The sequence below is a fragment of the Petaurus breviceps genome, unplaced genomic scaffold (genome assembly GCF_028583685.1).
Source record: "Petaurus breviceps papuanus isolate PSGF00001 unplaced genomic scaffold, PetGlider_PUasm1.0 91041, whole genome shotgun sequence".
Taxonomy (NCBI): Eukaryota; Metazoa; Chordata; class Mammalia; order Diprotodontia; family Petauridae; genus Petaurus; species Petaurus breviceps.
Genome location: NW_027187400.1, coordinates 9,744,036 through 9,761,648, shown reverse-complemented (window position 1 = coordinate 9,761,648; position 17,613 = coordinate 9,744,036). Strand labels below are relative to the sequence as shown.

The 17,613-nt window shown below is 45.0% G+C and overlaps 2 protein-coding genes across 2 annotated transcripts in view; both read right to left on the bottom strand.

The window, feature by feature from the left end:
* Positions 1-1,933, bottom strand: part of ZNF436 (zinc finger protein 436) — a 12,006-nt gene extending 10,073 nt beyond the window's left edge. Inside the window, exon 1 of the mRNA XM_069079101.1 lies at positions 1,637-1,933. The gene's annotated coding sequence lies outside the window, so the exon portion shown is untranslated. The remainder of the gene's footprint in view (positions 1-1,636) is intronic.
* Positions 1,934-9,366: 7,433 nt separating this feature from the next.
* TCEA3 (transcription elongation factor A3) overlaps positions 9,367-17,613 on the bottom strand; it is a 64,059-nt gene continuing 55,812 nt past the window's right edge. The window contains exon 12 of the mRNA XM_069078825.1: positions 9,367-17,091. Coding sequence (XP_068934926.1) covers positions 17,083-17,091 — 9 coding nt within the window. The 3' untranslated portion in view covers positions 9,367-17,082. The remainder of the gene's footprint in view (positions 17,092-17,613) is intronic.

The window sequence follows — 17,613 nt, the reverse complement described above, 5'->3', positions numbered from 1 at the left end:
GGGGAGAGAGACAGAGACGCGGAAAGAGGCAGGTGGGGAGAGACAGAGAAGGGGAGAGAGGCAGGTGGGGAGGGAGTGATGGGGAGAGAGACAGAAACAGGGAAAGAGGTCGGGAGAGAGAGACAGAGATGGAAGGAGGGAGACAGAAGGAGGGAGGGAAAGAGACAGATGGGGAAAGAGAAAAAAAGACAGAGAGAGTTCTCTCTCTCCAGCACTTTCAACCCCAAACAAGTCATTTGGGTTAGATCTGGCTCCTCCCTCCGTGTCTCTGGGTCTCAGTTTTTCAATCTGTAAAATGAGGGGTCCTAGGGGATGACCTCTGAGGCCCCTTTGCTCTGTGTTTTGTTTGCATGTTCCCCTATAAGCCTGACTTTCCTCTTCACCCCTCTGTATCGAAGACCAGCCTCCTTCCAGTTGCCCATGCTTGTCATTTTTCAGTTATCTCTGATTCCCCCCTTTGCCCCCCACACTCAAACAGTTGCCAAATAATGTTCTTTCTACTGGAGCCTCGTGCATATGGTCTTTCTTTTCTTCTCTAGCCCCTCATCTCTTCTCCAATAAACTATTAGGTCTCCAGTTTGATCTCTCATCTTCAGTCTTTCTCATCTCCAATCCAAATTCCCCAGGACTTAATTTCCAAGTAATCTTCCAATGATGTCATTCCTTTACTGAAAATCTTTCAGTGTCTCATTACTTACCAAATAATAACATGCATATATTCCTGGGTGGAATACTTCCCAATCTTGTTCCAACCTACCTTTCAAGCCTTAGCTCCTACCTTTTCCCTTCACATTTTCTGCCATCCTGAACACCCCCCCTTTCTCAGACTGCCCTCTCCCAATTTGTTTCATGCTACTTCCCAAGGACTCTCCAACTCCACTGCCCACCCCCCACCCCCACTAAGTTCCTCCCTTCCCTTCAAAGCCTCACTTATCACACTTCTTCCATGGAAAGTTTCCTGATTATCCCCAGAACAGATTTCTCAATCTCCAAGTTCTTGAGTGGAAGAGTCTTTGAAAGGGAGAAGAGAAAATCCTGCAGAGGCATGTGAAGAGAGTCTGATGGGGTGGTGGGGAAAGGGAAGAGAGAGACCTGCAGAAGTAGGCTATGGATAAAATTTGTGGGGACAGCGCCATAGATTGGGGAGAGGAGAATCACACCCACAGAGTGGGAGAAAAATTGGGAGGCCAGGGCAGTAAAGAAAGAACCACAGAGAGGAATGTGGAGTGGGTGGGCAGGGAGAGTCCTACAGAGAGAAAGAAGAATGGGAAGAAAGAGCATCACAGGCAGGGCTGAGTTCTACAGAGGGGTAGGGGGTGAGAAAGAATCCTATGGAAGTGGGCAGTGGGCAGGGGTACACTAGGGAAGGATCCCAGGGAAGAGAAGGTCAGAAGAATGTGAGAAGGGAACAAGAGAGAGGGAAAAGGCTAAGCTCCCTTTAAGGCAGAGGGCCAGAAGAGACCTGACTTGGGGGATGGGGGGGTGCAGGGGAGGAGAGGAGAGATGGAGAATAGCAGCAGCAAGCCCCGCAGCAGAGGTCTAGGGGCTGTCACCCATCAGCACTTCTGCAACTGCCGCAGGCTTTGGAGGAGTACATTTAAAGGCCAGGAACTCCAGCTGAGAACAGGCCACTTACCTCTTTGGCCCAGGGGCAGAGGCCTTGAGCAACTCCGTCCACCAGATTGCAGCTTCCAAGCCGGACAGAACCCAGAGATTGCATCAGCTAGAGGGGAAAGGGGAGCCGCCCAGGAATTCCACCACCTTGGCTCCTTGCAGCTGTCCTTCCCCTGACCAGGGGCTCCAACAAGGCCTTCCCTCTGCGCAGCTAAGGAGGAGCCAGGGCCCAAGACAAGTCAGCCTGGCCTCCTGAATGGGGAACAGCTCAGGGCTCTAGCCAGGGTAGGAGAGAGGGAAGAGGTGGGAAAAAACACACACCAGCTTATTAGGGACTCCCACCCTTTCCATGTTATAAATATCTCCAGAGTTTGGCTAGGTGCCCGGATGTCTATTGTTTCTAACTGTACAGGGGATGTCTCTGAGCTGGGAAAAAAAGATATTTCTTTTGTTTGTAGACACTCTGATCCATTGGGTGACTTGATTTTCCCTGAAACATGCCTCAGGGCCAGGCTGGTATTCGTGTCCTATTCTCAGGGCCCAGCTATTTATGGGTGCCCTTAGAGATCACCTAGTCCAATCTTTTAATTTTATAAAGGAAGAAACAAAGCCAGAGAAAAGATTTTCTCTAGGTCACACAACCGATTAGAAACAGTCACGAAGTTAAGGCCAGATTGACTGACCAGATACCTAGATTCTTTCTGCTTATACCATGTGCTGGGTGGTGGAGTGGATAGAGCACCAGGCCTGGAGTCAGGAAGACCTGAGTTCAAACCCAGCCTTAGATCCTTATTAGTTATGTGATCCCGAGCCAGTCACTAAACCTCTCAGCCTCTGTTTCCTCATCTATAGAATGTGTACCTACCTCAAGGGTTATTGAATAAGATTGAATATATAAAGCATTGGCCAACCTTAAAGCTAACAGTTACTTTGAGTTGTAAGGGCCCTTCCCCATCTGTGCTCTATCAGTCTCTGTTTTAAGCTCTGAAACTTGGTGTTCCAGGCCCTCTAATCCAAGCCCCTCCATTTGCATATATAGAAATAGAGGTCCAGAGAGGACAACCAGGGACCTTACAATACAGACAACAATTAAAGGGGAAATTAGAACATTAGAATGTTACAATTGGGAGGGACCTTAAAATATAATTCACAAAGTACAAGATGATGTGATTATAGAGACAGTAGAAACCTGGGCTCAAAGTGCATCTCTGGCACTTCATTTCGTAGGCAAGACACTGAGTCTCATTTTCTTCATCTATGAAATGCATCCCTGCTAAGTTTTTGTGAGGAACAAATGAAAGAATGTTTATAACCCATTTTATTCTCAATGTCAGAACTAGAAGCAACATAAGAACACAGAACCTCAGAGTGGGGAGGAGCCTTAGAACATGAAACGTCAGGCTAGCTCACATATCTATGAGGATGTATTCCCGTCTCTTTATGCCATTTTACCTTCATTACCTGGATTAGTGGAGGTTCTCACCTCCTTGTCCTGCCTTGCTTCATCCTTCATCACCCTTATGCCCCCTTCATACCTCCTTGTCCCCCTCTAACTTCCCTACTGATTTCTGGACTCACGGCCCCAGCTGCCTAGCCAATGTCCCTCGGACATCTTAAATTCAACATATCTAAAATTGAACTTATCTCCCCCTCCCAGTCCTCCCCCTTCCTCATTTCCCTCTAACTGTTGAAGGCACGATCACCCTCCTCTCAGTGACTAGGTTTGCAATCTAGGGCTCATTCTGAGCTCCTCCCTCTCACACCTCCACCATCCAAGCTGTTGTCAAGGTCTGAAACCTTTGCAACATCTCCAATCCTCCCCCTTCTCTCCTGTGATACTGCCACCACTCTAGCGCAGACCCTTGTCACCTCACTTGCCCTGATTACGGCAATAACCTGCTGGTGGGTCCGCCTGTCTCAAATCTCTGCTCATTCCAATCGAGCCACAATTCAGCTGTCAAAGCGATTTTCCTTAAGGGAAGGTCCGACCCTGCCACTCTCCTACTCAATAAACTCCAGGAGCTCCCTGTTTAACCTCCAGAATAAAATATAAAATCCCCTGTTTGACTTTCAAAGCCCTTCCCAGCCTTGTGTCTTCCTGCCTCCCCTCCCCCACCTCTCCAGTCCTCTCACACCTTACTCTCTCTCTCTCTCTCTCTCTCTCCAGTCCAGTAACACTGGCCTCCTTGTTCCTCCATCTCCCTACTGGATACTTGCACTCCCTGTTCCCAGTGCCTGGAAATCTCTTCCCTCTTCAAGTCCTCCTCCTGGTTTCTCTGCCTTCCTTCAAGGCCCAGCTGAAATTCCCCTTTCTACAGGAACCCTTTCTCCATCCCTCTTATTTCTAATGCCTTCCTCCTGTTGACTACCTCCGGGGTATCCTGTACCTAGCTTGTTTGTGCATGGTTGTTGGCTCAGACCATGAGCTCCTCGAGAGATCACAGACTGCCTTTTACCTTTCTTTGTCTCCCCAGCACATAGTAGGCACTTAACTGGCTGAACCCTGTTAGTTTAATCTTTTTTTTTCTTTCCAAATTTATATCAGTTCTCTGCTTTTAAAATCTCCAGCAGTTTTCTGTTGCCTCTGGGGTAAAGTTCAGATTCCTTTGCCTAACATCCAAAGCCCTTTAAAATCTGGCATCACCCCCACCTTTCCAGTCATCTCATATTACTCAGAAAGTACTATGTGCCCACCCACTTACATTCCCTGTTCCTGGAATGTGTTCCCTCCCCCTTCTCCCTTTGCCTGTAGAATTCCCACCCATCCCTTAAAGCCCATTTCCAAAGCCACCTCCGCCAGGAAGGCTCTGCTGACCCCACTCTGAGCCTTCCTCACCTATAAAATGAGGATGTTACACTGGATGACCTCTTGGGGTCTTTTCCAGTTCTAAATCTATGACCTACCCTCTACCCCTTCTTTGCTTTGTTGTGTAACTGTTCAATGCATTTGTCATAGGATCTGTCATCGTTTTCCATGGTTACGACTTATTTGTATGTTTCATGAAGTCAGCGATTGAGACTGGCATAAAGACCGGTATCATATATACATGTTTATACGCAGGAGCTGCTCAAAACATATTGAACTATATGATTCTTATGACCAAGTTTGGTCCCAGAGAAAAGATGAGGAAGGGTACCTCCTTCCCTTCACTGCAATCGTGGGAAACTGCGGGAATGGAGCCCCATTTATATCTTCAGGCTCAGTTAATGAATGTGCTGGTTAATTTGGCCAAACTATTTTCTTCTCTTTCTTTTTATTTCTTTGTTACAAGGGAAGGCTTGCTGGGTAGGAGAAGTAAGAGGAATGTATTCAGGGAGCCAGGTAATATAAAAGCAACAGATATCAGTTTTAGAAATCATAGACAATTTTAGGAATTTTATAATTTCTATTTAAATTTTTTTTTATCCATTCAGCAATCCTACAAAACTGCTGGGAGACTTCACCTATTTAAGAGCATACAGAGGTAATGGGGTTACTGTTTCATGTTTTAAGTACTTATCAGTGTTGAGTCTTAAGCATTTTAGCTGAAAAGGAAATAATAAATGTTACTGTTGTTCAGTCAAAAAAAGAGAAAATTTTAGAAAAAAAAAATTTGTTGAGTGGGATTTAGCCTTAGAAAGCACCTTCAAACATAAAAGGTTAGAACATGAAATGTTAGGGCTGATGACCAGCTGTTACCAACAGGCAGATCACTGCCTTCACTGCCATCATGTGGGGAAGTAATTCTTATAGAGAAGGGGCCAGTCAGTCCCAAAAGCTTCCAAGTGGCTACCATACACAGGGTGGGCAAGCCAGCCTCACTGAAGTAGCAGGGCATCCTGAGGGAGAAATAGGAGGCAGCATGGGCCAGGCAAGTGAAGCCCACACTCACCTTCACCACCATGTCCCCTTAGATCCCAGTGAAGATAGCCCAAGACTGTACCAGAGAGCTTTGGGAACATCAATGCTTCCAGCCCAGTGCCTTCAACCATCATCCTGGGAAACAGCAACAATGGAGATGCAGCCTGGGAGCTGCTCCTGTGGGTGCTGCTGCCACAGTGACTAAAGGCCCTGAAAATAAGTCTTTGGCCCTCTCAAATGGTTCCACGTCAAAGACAGATGTGATTTTCTCATGGGAAATAATATTGAAGAAGAGTCCTCACCAGCTTGCAACCCAAAGATTGTGGGACCCTTCCATCTGACTTGGAGCTGTGGTGTCCACCATTAGAACGGGAGCTCCTGGAGAACAAGGATGTCTTACTTTTCTATTTGTATTCTCAAGTGCTTAGCACATAGGAAACACTTAATCAATGATTTTTCATGTATTCATTCAGCATGAAATGTTAAGTCTGGAAGGACTCAAAACATAGAATGTTGAAGCCTAAAGAGACCTTAGGAAATAGGGCCTCAGAAATGGACTAGACCTTAGAACATAGAAAGTTGGAGCTGGGAGAGACTGGGGAATGTAGAATGTTGGAGTTGATGCAGTGACCTTGGCTTCTTCAGTGTCTGACCAAACTCCAAGGCTCCCTAGTGCCTGCTTCACCAGCCCTCACACCAGAGGTTCTAGACCTCCCTGAGCACCTGTCCTAGGGGAAGGAAGAAGACTAGAAGCAAGCCTGTATCCGCCTGGAGCAGAAAAGAGCCAAAGAACAGATGGAGCTGCTTAGAGGAGGCAGGAGCAGGTACCATCCCACATTCAATGATTCCCTAGAGAGGCCTCCTGGAAAAGGAGTCAGGCTTCTTTCCCCTTCCTTCACCTATTTATCTACAAAATGGGAATGATGCTTTTTTCCTTCCTGTCTGCCTCTACCACTCCAAAGGATCTGCGACCATCAGTGAGGGTCTTCTAACCTTCTGTGGCTGTAGGTCAGGGCCTCAGACATGCTTGCTCATTGTACACAGCTCTTTGTCATCATCTTCTTCATCCTAGAATTGTGACCAGTGTCCCCACTCCTGCTAGCACTGCTCCTCCCCGGGGACTGCAACCTGGAGCAAGACAATAGAGTTCTGTTCCCACTGCCAGCAAAGAGTCCCCTGTAGTCTCCTTCTGACCAGTTTTCCAACCTCCTTCCCATCTATGGGCTGAGAGCTACTGATGCTGATTCAGTTGCCCCCAGGCCTGCCACTGGCTTACCAGGATGAGGCCTGTGTGCCACTCTCACCCTAATGAGACCTTTCCTGCCAACTGCCTCAGTTGTCTTGGGCTGGAAAACGGTTTCACCCCAATCTTTTGTTGGTTCTGTTGCTACAGAATCTGATTTGAGGCATTAATTTATAGTAGTTTGGAGATGATTGGGGAGAGGTCAGATGAGTCCCTTCCTTTATTCCACCATCTTGGTTTCACCCCCTTAGTCTCTACCCTTAAGGGATTTGTAATGTAGTAGTACCAGTTGAGCGGCTAGGTGGTATGGTGGATAATATACCAGGCCCAGAGTCAGAAAGATCCAAGTTTAAATCCAGCCTCACACACTTAACTAACTGTGTGACCCTGGGCATATCACTGAACCCTTATTTGCCTAAGTTCCTCATCTATAAAATGGGAATACACAGGAGAAGGAAATAACAAACCACTCCAGTATCTTTGCCAAGAAAACAGAGAGTCAGACACCACTGAATAAAAAAGTACTAGTTGAAGTATTTGTAACACCCACATACTTGTGTAGCACAGCTCAAGGCTGCTCCTTCAGCCTGGACTCGCATCTTAGAATTGGGCTCCCAGGTGAGGTGACTGCTCGTGAATTCTGTAGTTAGCCCTGTGGATCTGCGCTACTGACACTCTCACTTACAGGCCCTTGCTGCTGTATTTTTCATTAACAGTCAGCCAGAAAACAATATTTAGCTCTTGGGAAAAGCATTTTGTAAGATAACAAAGTAAAAACAGTAGCTAAAAAATCCTCTCCCCCGTACACCTGGGGCACAGTCCCCCACAAACACACCTGTGGGAAGAGTAGGTTCAAAGACAGTAAGGCCCGTTTGTGGCAAAGGCATCTCACAGCTTCTGGGACTGTGGGGTCTGAAAGCCCCTTCTCTCTTCACAGAGTCCTCACACAGCTCTTGGTAGGAGAGGTGTCTTTGCTTCATGAGTTGCTCAACTGGTTTCCAAGGGTCTGCCTTTTTTTCAGTCCAGCTCTCTTTCCTGCTGCCAAGGGCCATTCTGCTTGAAGCTGTTTAATCACCTTTGGCTATCTCTGTGTGTCTGCATCCCTAACTGTCTAGAATGTATATTTCTGTTCCCCCATTAGATGTAGTGTACCCAGATGGCCTAATAATTCCCCTTCAAAGCTACATGGTTAAATTGGAAGGAAGAGGAGATGGAACTTCCTTCCAGTACCTCCCCCTCCCTGGGGGTCTCCTCCCCTGGCAATTTCCAGTTTTAAATATCTCTCATTCTGGAACTGCTGCAATTTGACTAGAGCTTAGCTATCTAAAGCCCAGTGTCACGGGGTAATTTGTTCATCCAATCATTCTTGACACAATCAGCCAAGTATTCGCACCTCATAAAAAGATGGCAGTGTTACATCTTGCTTACACATTAAAGCCTTGTCCTGTGAGAATACATCCCATGACTCCACCAACTGAGGGGTATGTGGAGGGAAGTAACATCCTCCCCTGCCCACTTCAGCCCCCGAGGCATCAATATTTTAAGGATCCAAGTTTCACCCTGTACTTACAGTGTGGTGACAGTGACGAGAATGCTGGATCGGACACAGAGTCAGGAACACCTGGGGCCAGTTTCCCCTATCACATGGACTTGTCATTTTCCCCTGCTAGAGCCCTTTGATGACATAAGACCACATAATTTTTGTCTCTGTATCTCTAGGGCCCAGTACAGGGCCTGGAATATAACAGGTGCTTAATAATGCTTTTTTGCTTGGTAGATTACTAGTTAATATGACCATGGAAAGTCAATTATTGTCACTCACTGGGCCTCAATTTCCCCATCTGCCAGCAAAGAGTCCCCTGTAGTCTCCTTCTGACCAGTTTTCCAACCTCCTTCCCATCTATGGGCTGAGAGCTACTGATGCTGATTCAGTTGCCCCCAGGCCTGCCACTGGCTTACCGGGATGAGGCCTGTGTGCCACTCTCACCCTAATGAGACCTTTCCTGCCAACTGTCTCAGTTGTCTTGGGCTGGAAAACGGTTTCACTCCAATCTTTTGTTAGTTCTGTTGCTACAGAATCTGATTTGAAATAGGAACAATTTGATTTAGATTTAGATTTGATTGGAAATAGGAACAATAATACCTCTAGTTTCTATGTCACAAAGTTGTTTGAAGGATCAAATGAAATACCTGTAAAGCACTTGACAAACATTAAAGTACTTTATAAATATCACCAGGCCTAGGATTAGGAAGCCCTGAATTCAAATCCAGCATGACACTTACAAGCTCTATGATCCTAGGCAAGTCATTTAGCAGACTCTGTCAGTTTCAGTCTCTTCATCTACAAAATGGGGGTAATAACAGTGCCTACCTCCCAGGTGGGTGGTGAAGATCAAAAGAAACAATATTTGAAAAGTGTTTTGCAAGGTTTAAAGTGCTACGTAAATGCTAGCAATTATTATTATTATTAATTAGAGTTTCTCCCACCCACCTCTTTGCCCTAGTAGACCTTCTTCATAAATTGCTGTGGCTAAAAAAATTTTAGTTCTGTGGTCATTGAGTTTCTTGTGACTGGCTTCCTGCATCCTTAGATGAGAACATGCCAGATTAATTTGATCATCCATTCGTTCATTTAATATATGTGCTATTGAAGCAAGCACGCTACACATTCATTCAACAAATGTTTTATTAAATATTTGCTGGGTACAAGACACAATGCTGAACACTGAGGATATAAGAATCAGGAAAAAAAAGAAAGAAACAGCCCCTGCCCTAAAGGGAATTACATTCTATTAGGAATAACAAAATAGTATACACATCTAAGAAAATACACAATATATTCAATGTAATTCCAGAGAGTACTTGCTATTGGGAGGATCAGAACAGCTCCAAGTAGGAGGTGACATGAACTAAGCCTGAGAGGAGGGGTTCCTTCATGCAGGACAGTGTGTGCTCAAAGACATCTCACCGGGAGATAGGATGTCATGTGTGAAGAACAGGGACTGGACCAGCTTGGCTGGAATATAGGGTGTGTGAAAGGGGAAACAGCCTTTGAAAACCCTCCCTTCATCCAGCCATCCCCCCCAGTTAACATTCTAGATCTCTCCGCCCCTTCATGGCTCAACTCCTTGGGGAAGTTTTCTCTACTTGTTGCTTCCTCTTCCTTTTCTCTCACTCCCTTCTAAACCCTCTGCATCCTGGCTTCCAAACTCATCATTCAGTTGAAACTACTCTCTCCCAAGTTACCAGGGATCTCTTCGCTGCCAAACCCAATGAACTTTTCTCAATCCTGATCCTTCTGACCTCTCTGCAACCTTGGACGCTGTTGATCACCTTCTCTTCCTGGATGCTCTCTTCGGTCTAGGTTGTTATGCTCTCCTTTTGACCTGACCTATCCTTGGTCTTTTTTGCTGTGTCTTCATCAATGCCACACCTACTCACCATGGGTTTCCCCAAAGCCTCTGTCCTGAACCCTCTTCTCTTTTCATTTTATACTACCTCACTTGGTGATGTCATCCTCTCTCCTGGGTTCCACCATGTCTATGCAGATTATTCCCAAATCCAGACCCAACCCTAGCGTTTCTCCTAAGTTACAGTTAACAAAGTCCAACTGCCTGTTGGACAAACTCAACATATCCAAAGAAGAACTCATTACCAAAACCTTCCCAAGGAGTTCACAGTCTAATGAATCTAGTTATTTACATGTTGTCTTTGACATTAGAACGTAAACTCTTGGGGCAGCTAGGTGGTGCAATGAATAGAGTACTGGCCCTGGAGTCAGGAGGATCTGCGTTCAGATCCGGCCTCAGACACTTAACACAAAAAAAACTAGCCGTGTGACCTTGGGCAAGTCACTTAACCCCAACTGCCCTCTTAAAAAAGCAAAAAAAAAACAACCATAAGCTCTTTGAGGGAAGGTAATTTTTTTTTCCTCTGTATCCCAGGTGCTTAGAATAATAATACCTGGCATATAGTGAGTGTTTAATAAATGCTTGTTGACTGACTGATTAATAAGGTCTCAATGGCATAGACTTGGAAAACTGAGAGACAATAACATCTGATAATGCCCCTTGTTATCAAGAGGATGTTAGAAAATGACCACTTTTAAGTTTGAAAAAACATATAATTGTAACCATAGTGCAATGTAATAAATGCATAAGAAAGGCACAAAGTGGGAGGTTAGAGGAGGAAAAGCTTATTTCCAACTGATAAGATCAAGAAAGGCTTCCTGGAGCTGGTAGCTTTTAAGCTGAGCTCAGAAAGACATGTAGTGGAAATGTAGAATGAACAATATCCACTTTCTAGGCTCGGCTAGATTTCCCTTAAAGGATATTAAAATTGTCCTTGACATTTAACTAAACCAAGGGACTAATTGTACTTCAACCACTCCAGCAGTTGGCCTAGATTCCTGATAGTCTAAGTACAAAAGCCAGCTTATCAGGAGGTAGGAGTACTCTCCCATGGGCTTGACCAGAACACCAGCATGACCAATCAGAGACAGGGAAGCTGCATCCCTCAACTGAATCAATGCTGTATCCTTGCTGCATATGCCTTCCATGCTATGGCTAAGTAAGCCACTTTTTGTACTCCATTAGACGGGATCTACTGGTGTCTTCCAATTACAAACCTAAAGTCCCAGACCAGTCTGAATCGGGGCTGGCCTGTAACAGAGGTTGTCCCATCAGCTAAAGATTTCTCATTTCTTTTCTATCCTCTAGCTTTGTCTAAAGCTCTGCACAAATCTAGCATAGTATTTTAATCGTCTTGATTTCATTACTGTGGGCATTCCTTCCCCTTTGTCAGATTTCACACCCTCCCTCCTCCCTACTCTCTCACGTTGCATTATGGGAGAGGGGTGGGCTTCATAACCCTTTTTTGCATGTCATGGCCCACTTTGGAAGTCTGGTGAAGCCTATGGCTCCCTCTTCAGACTGAAGTTATTAAATGCACAAAATACAAATGCATGGGGTTGCAAAAGAAACCAATGATAATGAAATATAGTTATGTAGATTTTAAAAAAGTCTACAGACCCAAGAGAGATTAAGAACCCCTGCTTCAGGGGACGATCTCCAAAAGTTACCAGGGCTGAAAAAATCCCTTCCCAGCACCCAACCTAATGATGATGCTCTAACTTAGGCCAGACCTCAATTGCAGGATCCAGAATCCTTCTACCAGGTTCACACCTAGAAGCTTTTCAGTTCAGTAGGACTGATAAGTTTGCTCCCCGCTGCTGACATAGCTTTTAAGAACCAAAAGTCAGCTCCATGCCTTGAGACCTTCTTGAACAAAGACTTGGAGGTAGGACAGCTTTGGTAAGATTCCTCACTCTACTTCTTGAGCTGGTTTAACTCTGACACTAAAGAAAACCCTCCTCACCCACTACCAAATCCAGAGAGAGTGTGCCCTATCCTGAGGATGGGGATGAAGATGAAGGGGAAAACTTAACCCACAGTAGGGAAAGGAAGGGGCAGGCTAGCTATAGCCTGTTGCCTCATAAGTTTATAGTTGTTTTTCTTGAAAGCAAATAAAGTAAATTTATTTTAAAAAGAATTGGATTTCTTAAAAATTGTTGCTAAAGCCCTATAATTAGAGTTAATTCAAGATACATTAGGGTTCAAAGAGTTGAACAAAGATGCATTTGTTCATTCATTCTTCAAAGAAATGTTAACAGAGCCCTTAGTATATTTGAGGTCCTATTTTGTGCCTCTGAAGGATACAAACATAGACAAAAATTCACAGCTGGTATGCTGGGCTCAGTTCTGGGCACTGAATTTTAGGAAGACCTTTAGTATGCTGTGGAGCAGCCAGAGGAGTGACCAAGATAGTGAAAGGCCATCAGGCCCTGCCCTACTGGGGTTGGCTGGAAGATCTAGGGGAACCATGATAGACTGTAAGCTCCTTGAAGCCAGAGACCATCTTTTGCCTCTTTTTGTATCTTCAGCACTCAACACAGTGCCTGACACATAGTAGGAACTTAATAACTGTTGATTGATTGATTGGTAGCTGTCCTATTATTTGAAACAATGACTATCAGAAATGGGATTGAATTGGTTCTGCTTGACTTCAAAGGATAATGGGTGGATATTGTAGGGAGGCAGATTTAGGTTTGATGTCAGAAAAAAACCCAACTTTCTAAAGTGGAATGGTTCACCTCAAAAGGTAATAAGTTCTTTCTCACTGGAGGTCTTCTAGCAAAGGATGCATTGTTGGGTATGTTGTTGAGGGAATTCCTCTAGAGATGTGTGGCCTCCAAGGAGGCCCCTTCCACCTCTGAGATTCCACCTCTGGGCAGAGCTAAAGTTACAAATTTGGGAATCATCCTCATAGAGCTAACTTATTGATGAAGCCATGTGAACTGATGGACTCAATGAAGGAAATGTCTAACTGTCTACTGCACATGGCCTTTAAAGCAACTTGTAAAATAATAAAAAAAAAACTCTAAGATTTCACTTTGAACTGTTCACATTGACAAGATGACAAAACATGGGAAAAGTCAATGATGGAAAAGACAGGTAGAAAGACAGGCACACTGAAGCACTGTTGATGGAGCCATGAAATGGTCCAACTACTCTAGATTTCAATTTGGAATCATGTAAGAAAAGTCATCTGAGCCAGTGATTCTACTACTGATAGACACAGAGAATGGTCCAAGTATTCTTTGTGATAGCTAAGAATGAGAAGGGGTAGCTAGGTGGTACAGTGGATAGAGTGCTAGGCCTAGAGTGAGGAAAATTCATCTTCCTGAGTTCAAATCTAGCCTCAGACACTTACTAGCTGTGTGACCCTGAGCACGTCACTTCACCCGCTTTGTCTTGGTTTTCTCATCTATAAAATAATCTGGAGAAGGAAATGGCAAGCCTCTCCAGTACCTTTGCCAAGATAACCCCAAATGAGATCACAGAGTCAGACACAACTGAAATGACTGAACAACAAGAAGTAGAAATAAAGAAGGAGTCTACTAGAGAATGTCTGAGAATATTATGATACAGGAATGTAAAATAATATTTACCATGCTCTAAGAAATGACAAATATGAGGAATTCTGAGAAATATGAGACTACTGACACAAACCAAGCTAGAGTAGAAAAAACAGAATCAAGAGGATAATATATGCTATGAACTATTGAATACAACAATTTCAAATGAAATGGTCACAAAAAAGAAGCTGGTGATGATGAATAAGATGGTAGAGAAGCATAGGAAGATATGTGAACTGATGTGAGGTCACACAGGTGCTACTAGGAAGACAGGGCACACCATGACAACAATGTAAACTGAATGCTGCGTGAATTGCAGTGACCAAGCTCGGCCCCAAAGCAGAGAGATGAGAAGGCACCTCCCTCTCTTCTTTGCAGAAGTAGGGGACTATCTAGACATATATACATACATATATGCACAATTCACATACACATATATGTGTGCATGTATACATATATATGCATACACACACAATACAAAATATATAACACTATATATATCAGATATAACACTAATATAATATAATAGATATAACACTAGTTATACTTTCTATATCATGACTTTCCCCATTGTGATTTTGATCTATCACAGGTAAGCATAAGAGATTAAATGGGAATTTTTGAGAGTTTTGTTGAAGCCACAGGTGACAAGCAAAGGCCAATAGATGACACAGAAAAAGTTTAGAACTCAGAAAAGGGTAAAAAATATGTGTAATATTGTATATCAACCCAAGTTCTACAATAAAGTGCTGTAAATGCCCTATTAGAGAAAAAGAAAAAAAATTAAGACTTCTCAGGTACAAAGAGAAGGCCAAAAAATTTTATGTGGATTTTCCAAGACAATTCCAAAAGACTCATGATGGAGAATGGTTTCCACATCCAGAGAAAGAACTATGGAGTCTGAATGCAGACTGAAGCACACTACTTTCACTTTTTCCCCTCTGTGGTTTTCCCCTTTTGTTGTTTTTTCACAACATGACTAATGTGGAAATATGTTTACGATTGCCCATATATAATCTATATCAGATTGCTTGCCGTTTTGGGGACAGAGACAGGGAGAAAAATTGGGAACTCAAAATCTTATAAAATGAATTTTTGAAAGAATATGTATTTTTGAGGAAATCGGGGTTAAGTGATTTGCCCAGGGTCACCTGGCTAGTAAGTGACTGAGACCAGATTTGAACTTGGGTCCTCCCAGCTGGTGCACTACACCACCTAGCTGCCCCAAGCTATTAAGAACACTGATTACTTTTGCTCTAGACAAACATAGTCCAACTCCCTCTCCTCCCACTCCAAATACTGTTGCGCAATAATAGAAAGTGGAAACAGATTTCTGTACAGAGTTTATTTACAGAGTTAGCCTATAAGAGAAGTTGCTTGGGGTCTCCATTTCAATAAGGGTGGTACCTAGTACAGTTCAGGGGGGAAAATAGCAGAGGCCACGGAGACCTCATTCCATATAACTCACTAGCTATTTGGTCTTGGGGAAGTTACTCTGCCTGATGCTAAGCAGGGCTGTAACTCAATGCATCCAACTGGCACCCAGAGGGGCAGAGGACTGGCCAACACTTCTGCTCATCAGCTGTGTGGGTTGCTGTGGGTGGGGATGGAATCTTCAGGGGAGGAGAGGCAGCTCTCCCAGGGGGGCGGCCAGAAGGAGGGGGAGGGGAGGGAAAGCAGGGGTCCCCAAGCAGTCTTCTTCCTGGGGCAGGCCTCCTCTCCAGGCACGGGGGCTGGGGGCCCTCTGAGGCTTTTTTAGGAAAACATCACCTTTGCCTAAATCACTGCATCAATTAGGAAGTGCAGTCAAGGAAGAAAGCCTAGAAGGGCACCTTTGCCTTACACAGGGCATCTGAAGGAAGCACCGGCCTGGCCTGCAGGTGCCCTGTCTTCTGTTCCCTCTATGGGGAATCCCATTCTGGCCCATGGCCCCAGGGGCAGTGTGGGAAACTGGCTGCGCTTAGGAAGTCAGGAGGCATGTTTTCCTGGTTCCAGACTCAATCTGTGGTTCTACCAAGGGTCCTCCTGCCCCAAACCCAATGAGAACAAGGAGTTACTGAAAGTTTGGGAGGGTGTAAGGACGAGGTGAGGGAAGGCTCTTTGTGATTTAGGAAGGATATCCAGTTGTCATACAGGCCTGGAGTATAACAGACTGCAGGAGGTCTAAGAGTCAGGAAGATGTTAGTATACATCCTGACTTGGCCGCTGGGACCTCAGTCTTCTCATCTGTAAAATGGGCACAGTATCCACACCACCAAGCTCACAGGACTGCAATGGGGGTCAAATAGGAAGTGAGAGGATTTTGTAGCACTAACGTGACATATGAATGTAACCTTGTGGGATCACGGACCTCAAACTGGAAGGAATATCAGAAGCTAATTAATCCAACTCCATTTTACAGTGGATGATACTGAGGCCCCCTGAGGTGAAGGCCCTTGCCCCACAGTCACCCAGCAGATGGGATTTGAGATGGTGCAGCGGGTGGAGCGCCAGGCCTGGAGTCAGGAGGACCTGAGTTCAAATTTTACCTCAGACATTTCCTGCTATGTGACCCTGGGCAAGTCACTTCTCCCTGTTTGCCTCAGTTTCCTCATCTGTCAAATGAGCTGGAGAAGGGAATGGCAAACCACTCCAGTATCTCTGCCAGGAAAACCCCAAGAGAGGTCAAAGAAGAGCTGGGTAGGACTGAAAACTACTCAACAATAACCCCTAAACCCAAAGACTGTGTGCTTTCCATTGTACTGTACCAAGCCTATTATTAGGCCAAATGACATGCTAGGTGAAGGAAGTGATGAGACAGACAGGGATATCCCTTTTGTCAGCCTGTCTCTTTCATGGGGAAGAACTACTCACTGAGGAAGGACTCAATGTGCTTGTCGTCACACAACCAGTGCCCATAAGCAGGATGGGGCAGGGTGTCGGGGATGCCAGCGTCTCTGCCACCTAGGGCAAGGGAGTTCTCCTCTCTGGGCCTCAGTTTCCCCATCTATAAAGTGAGGAGGGTGGACCAGATGGTCTCAAGAATCCCTTCCAGTTCTGTGTCCTAAAATGCCTCTCATGTCTTGAGTCTAGATTCTAATTTCTCTGGTAGTTTTGGCATTCTATGGGAATTCTTAAGTAGGTTCCTATCTCTACTTTACTGCAGGATTTGGGGAGGCACGAGCATAGGTCAGAGCTCATCCGGTGTGGACTTTCCCAACAGAAATACCTTCTCTCACCCACTAGGGAAAGCTCTGAGGTCAGAGATCAAAGCTGTCTATGCATTCTGGGGGGAGTCCTGTGTTCAGCCGGGGCCAGCCAGAACTCCCCTTCCTATGGGAGCATTTCTCTCTATGCTCCAGGCCCATGGGCCAAATGGTTTCTTCTTGTTTCCTTGATGCATCCACCATAGGCCCGGCTGGCAACCACTCAGCAGAACTGAAAAAACAAAACCAAAACAAAAGGCCAACAGGGTTTGTGAAGCTCTCCTGATGCCAGTCAAAAGGTTCTGTCCTTACAGTTCCAGGTTCAAATTCGGCCTCAGACACTCACTAGCTGCATAACCCTGGGCAAGTCACTTGAACTCTGCCTTGGTACCCTGCTCTGTAAAATGGGGATAATAACTGCACCCTCCTCCCAGGACTCTTGCATGGACCAAATGAAATTTTTGTGAAGTGCTTGGCACAATATCTAGCACATTAAAAGGCACTTAGTACACCTTCCTTTCTCCTTTCTTCCCTCCCTCCCTTCCTTCCTATTTCCCTTCCTCCCACCCTCCCTCCCCTCCTTCCTTTTTTTCTTTCTCCCTTCCTTCCTCCCACCCTCCCTCCCTGCTATCTTTCCTTTCTTCCTTTTTCCTTCTTTCCTTTTTTCCTCCCTCCCTCCCTTCTTTCCTTCCAATGTGGTCTGGACAAGATGGAACTGGAGCCTCAGTTTTCTCATCTGTAAAATGGGACACTA